Source organism: Carex rostrata, chromosome 3 (assembly GCF_964058835.1).
Source record: "Carex rostrata chromosome 3, lpCarRost1.2, whole genome shotgun sequence".
NCBI lineage: Eukaryota > Viridiplantae > Streptophyta > Magnoliopsida > Poales > Cyperaceae > Carex > Carex rostrata.
Window position 1 is genome coordinate 15,744,696 of NC_135920.1, and position 4,036 is coordinate 15,748,731.

A 4,036-nucleotide genomic window follows, 5' to 3' on the forward strand; every position below is an offset into this window, starting at 1 on the left:
ATATGTATTTATTTGATTACAAAAATTATAATGAATATGTGAAATGATAATGCACTGTTTTAATATATTTTTTGTACATGTAGGATCATGGCTGATGCATTGTCATTCGAATCGTTCAGTGATGAAAGCGAATATTCTGAAGAGGAAGAATGCTCTGATTCTGATGATAATGTTGATGAAGAGATAGAAATTGAACATGATGGTGGTCTCGCAAGCATAGCTGCTGCAATACAAACAAACAAAAGTCTAGAGGTGGACGGTGAGTTTGTCAACAACCCGATGTCTTTCAATGCTAATAATTCTTGGTTGGCAACGTACGAGATAGAAGACTTGGCTAACGAGTGTCAGTTTGCCACGCATGGCCCGGCAAATGCAAACGGAGAGTGGAAAGGACTAATATTTTCTGACAAAAATGCTTTATTGAGGGCACTTGGAGAATGGCATGTAACCCACTATGTTCAAATGAAAGTGAAGAAATCTGACACTTGCCGTTATACTTGTGTTTGTGTTCAAAGTGACTATCGTTGGAGGTTGCACGCACACAGGCCGAAAGGAGCTACATACTTTTTGGTTAGTCAATACAATGGGTCTCATAATTGTGTTATTCCAATAGGTAACAGTATGCACCGAAATTGCACATCTGCTTTAATTTGTGAGAAGATACTTCCATCAATGAGAGCATCGCAATCAATGAGTGTCAAGGAAATTCGACTCAAGATTAAGGATAATTAGAAGATAGATATCAGTTACGATTTGGCATGGAAAGCACGCAGCAGAGCGTTAAGAATTATATACGGTAGTTGGGAGAAGTCTTTTTCTGATTTACCAAGATACTTATCTATGATGCAAGCTTCAAATCCAGGTACTGTTTGGACCATGAACCCTCCCTTTACAGGAACATGTGTACAACAATTTAGGCGAGTTTTTTGGGCTTTTGGCCCTTCGATAGAGGGTTGGAAAAAGTGTCGGCCGGTGGTAAGTGTTGATGGTACTCATTTGTATGGCAAATACGAGGGATGTGCATTAATTGCTACAGGTATTGATGCTAATGGGGGGCTTTATCCAATAGCCTTTTCTATTTGTGACAAAGAAAATGGAGATAATTGGGAGTGGTTTCTTCAGTCATTAAGAGATTTTGTTATACGTGAAAGGAAGGTTTGCATCATATCTGATCGTTTTTTTGGTAATAAAGAGGTGGTTCGTAGAGTATTTTCTCCTGATGATGGTCATGCTCATCGTTGGTGTTTGCGTCATATAAAAGCAAACCTTAAGAAGGCAAGTATTATTGATAAAGTAGTTTGGATAAATTTTACATAATTGGTTGTGTAAATGAGATTGTAGAGTTTAATAGACTGAAAGAGAAATTAAAAACTGAGTGTGAGAATGCTTGGAAATGGATAGAGGAGAAAATAAATGACGACCGTGAATATTGGGCATTAGCATTTGATGGTGGAAGAAGATATGGTGTTATGACCACCAATTGGCCTGAGAGCCTTAACTCGGTACTTAGAGGTACTCGATCACTACCTGTCACTGCATTTGTTGCTGCTACCTTTTATAGAGTAAACCAAGATTTTGTTGAGCGCAGTGAGCAAGGAAGAAAGATGACAACCCAGTTGTGCCCTAAAGTTATTGACCAAATTCGCCCTCGAAAAATCGCATCCCGCGGGTATCAAGTATGTCGGTTTGGCCCCTGTGATTACGAGGTTAATACTGGAACCTCAAAATACTCGGTAACAATAAATGGGAGGTCATCAATTTGTGTATGTCAGGCATTTTGACTTATCGGCCTTCCTTGCAGTCATATGTTGGCTTGTTGTGGTGATCAATGGCACAAAACAAACTTTCATACACTTTGTAATGATTGGTATTTCACTGAGATGTATCGAAATGCATACTCAATCTAGTTTCATCCTGTACCGGACAAGAGATTTTGGCCAAGCATTGAAGGACCAACTGTGCTCCCTTCCGAACTTAGGAAAAAAAAGGGCCGTCCTAAGTCAACTCGTATACATAATTCAATGGATGTGAGAGAAACAACTGTTACAACAAAACGTAAATGCGGGCATTGCAAGGAGCTTGGTCATAACAAAAAAAAGTGTCAACAACTTCACAAAACTAGAGGTAATAAGCATTTTCTCATTGCATTTGTTTCAAATATTAATTTTTTTACTAATAAAATTATATGATCATGCAGGTGCCACAACTTGAGTATTCATCTACTGCTGACAACTTAATATGCTAAACATTAATCTAATGTGAGATTTTTTTTATTATTTGGAGTTTATTAATTACTACTTTATCATTTTAATATGAAGTTGTTCACTTTATATTATAACTTTTTAAATATATATTTTTTATTGCAGAAAGTTCGAAAGTTTGATACAAGCACATAAGGTTAAGGCGGTAGTTTATATTTATGATTTGCCATTTCTAGCAATTTTTTGTTTTATTTTATTGTACTCTTTCGTATTGTTGGTATTAATTAGTAATTGTTTTGGATTTTATATATGTGAAAGACAAAGTTGAATGAACTACCAATTTTTAAGAAAAATATACATAATTAGTACGTTTTTTTGAAGCATGAGTATCTCACTTAGTTGTTCCTAGTATGTGATATGATATATTTTTTATAATTGTATAAGCCACATTATGATTTTTTTTCCTCTGAATAAATTGTATGTAGAATGTATATATTTAATATATTCATTTGTTATTCTTTTTGTATTGAATAAACTATATGTAAAATGTCTATATTATAAAAATTAATATGTTAATCCAAAATATTTTATAGAATAAATTAATACTACAATACAACAATTGTTAAAAAGATTAAGATGTTAAAAATATTTTACAAAATAAATTTTATACTGAATATATAAAACTTTACAAATCTGTACATGAGATATTAGATGATATTTGAAATAGTCTAGATTACGATGGATCATCAAACCAAGAGTCGTCAGTCAAAGAAGAAAAAGACAGAAATTCAAATAAATTAAAATTTAAACATAACTTAAAAATAAAACGAAACATAACTTATCAGTAAGTCAAATGCAAATATTTGAAGTTATTAAAAATGCATGATATCTAAGAAATTAAATGTGGTAAGAAAAAAAATAACAATAATGGCGCCTTCAGCCTTCTTCATTTGACACTTTCCCCAAAAAAAAAGTTTCCAAATTTAATAGAGTAATTAACGTGGAGAGAGAGGGAGTAATATGGAGAGAGAGGGAGAGGGAGAGGGAGGGAGGGTAACTTTGGGTCCTTCAAGGGCATTTTGTCAAGAAATTTAGTGAGGGGGTATTTTATTTGATCTTTCTTGATGGATGGGCATTTTGTAAAATTTTCCAATAATTATTTGTGAATTACGGTGATTTTAAGGTGCTCTACCTAATTAACTCATTCTAACTACCTACTCACTTTGATTTAATTTAATTCAACTATAATTAATCTAGTCGATCGAATTCGGTTTCGAAACCTAATTTATAATTTAAAATCCCCAATCCTAATATTTCGATAAAATATTTTGGTGAAGAAGGAAATTAATTTTGTTTTTTTTGGTTGAAAGCCCGTAGGCGATTGCATTAATCCAATGATATACAAGATATCTATTACATAGAGGTTTTTTTATTAAAATAGAAAAATATGAAAACCTATACATTGAGCTACTTGTAAAATCATCTAATTTGCTATGTCAGAAAATAACATATATGTGAAGCCAGAGAATGCAAATTGGTCTATTCACGCCCGATTAGCAAGTAGGTGGGCCTTCCGACTTTCTTCTCTGGGAATATAGACACAACAGTAATTTTTCGAGTTGCATGGTTGGTGGAGTATGCCGTATCGAGTCCTTCCTTGAGGACGAAACGTCTTATTCTTTCCAAAATCGACGCCGCCCAGAGGAATGCACAGCCGAGAGACACTGAATCAAACCGGACTGAGACAGTCACCACTTAGAGAGGAGAAAGAGAAGGGCACTGAATCTGATCGGACCGGGACAGTCACCGCTCAGCCGAAAATGCACTGAATCAAA

General features: G+C 34.4%; 1 protein-coding gene across 1 annotated transcript; it reads left to right on the plus strand.

The window, feature by feature from the left end:
* The first annotated feature begins 87 nt into the window (after positions 1-87).
* Positions 88-1,781, plus strand: LOC144551892 (uncharacterized). Its single transcript, XM_078299992.1, has 3 exons — positions 88-613; positions 863-1,237; positions 1,342-1,781. The coding sequence occupies exons 1-3, from the start codon at positions 88-90 to the stop codon at positions 1,779-1,781; spliced, it is 1,341 nt and encodes a 446-aa protein (XP_078156118.1).
* Positions 1,782-4,036: the final 2,255 nt, after the last annotated feature.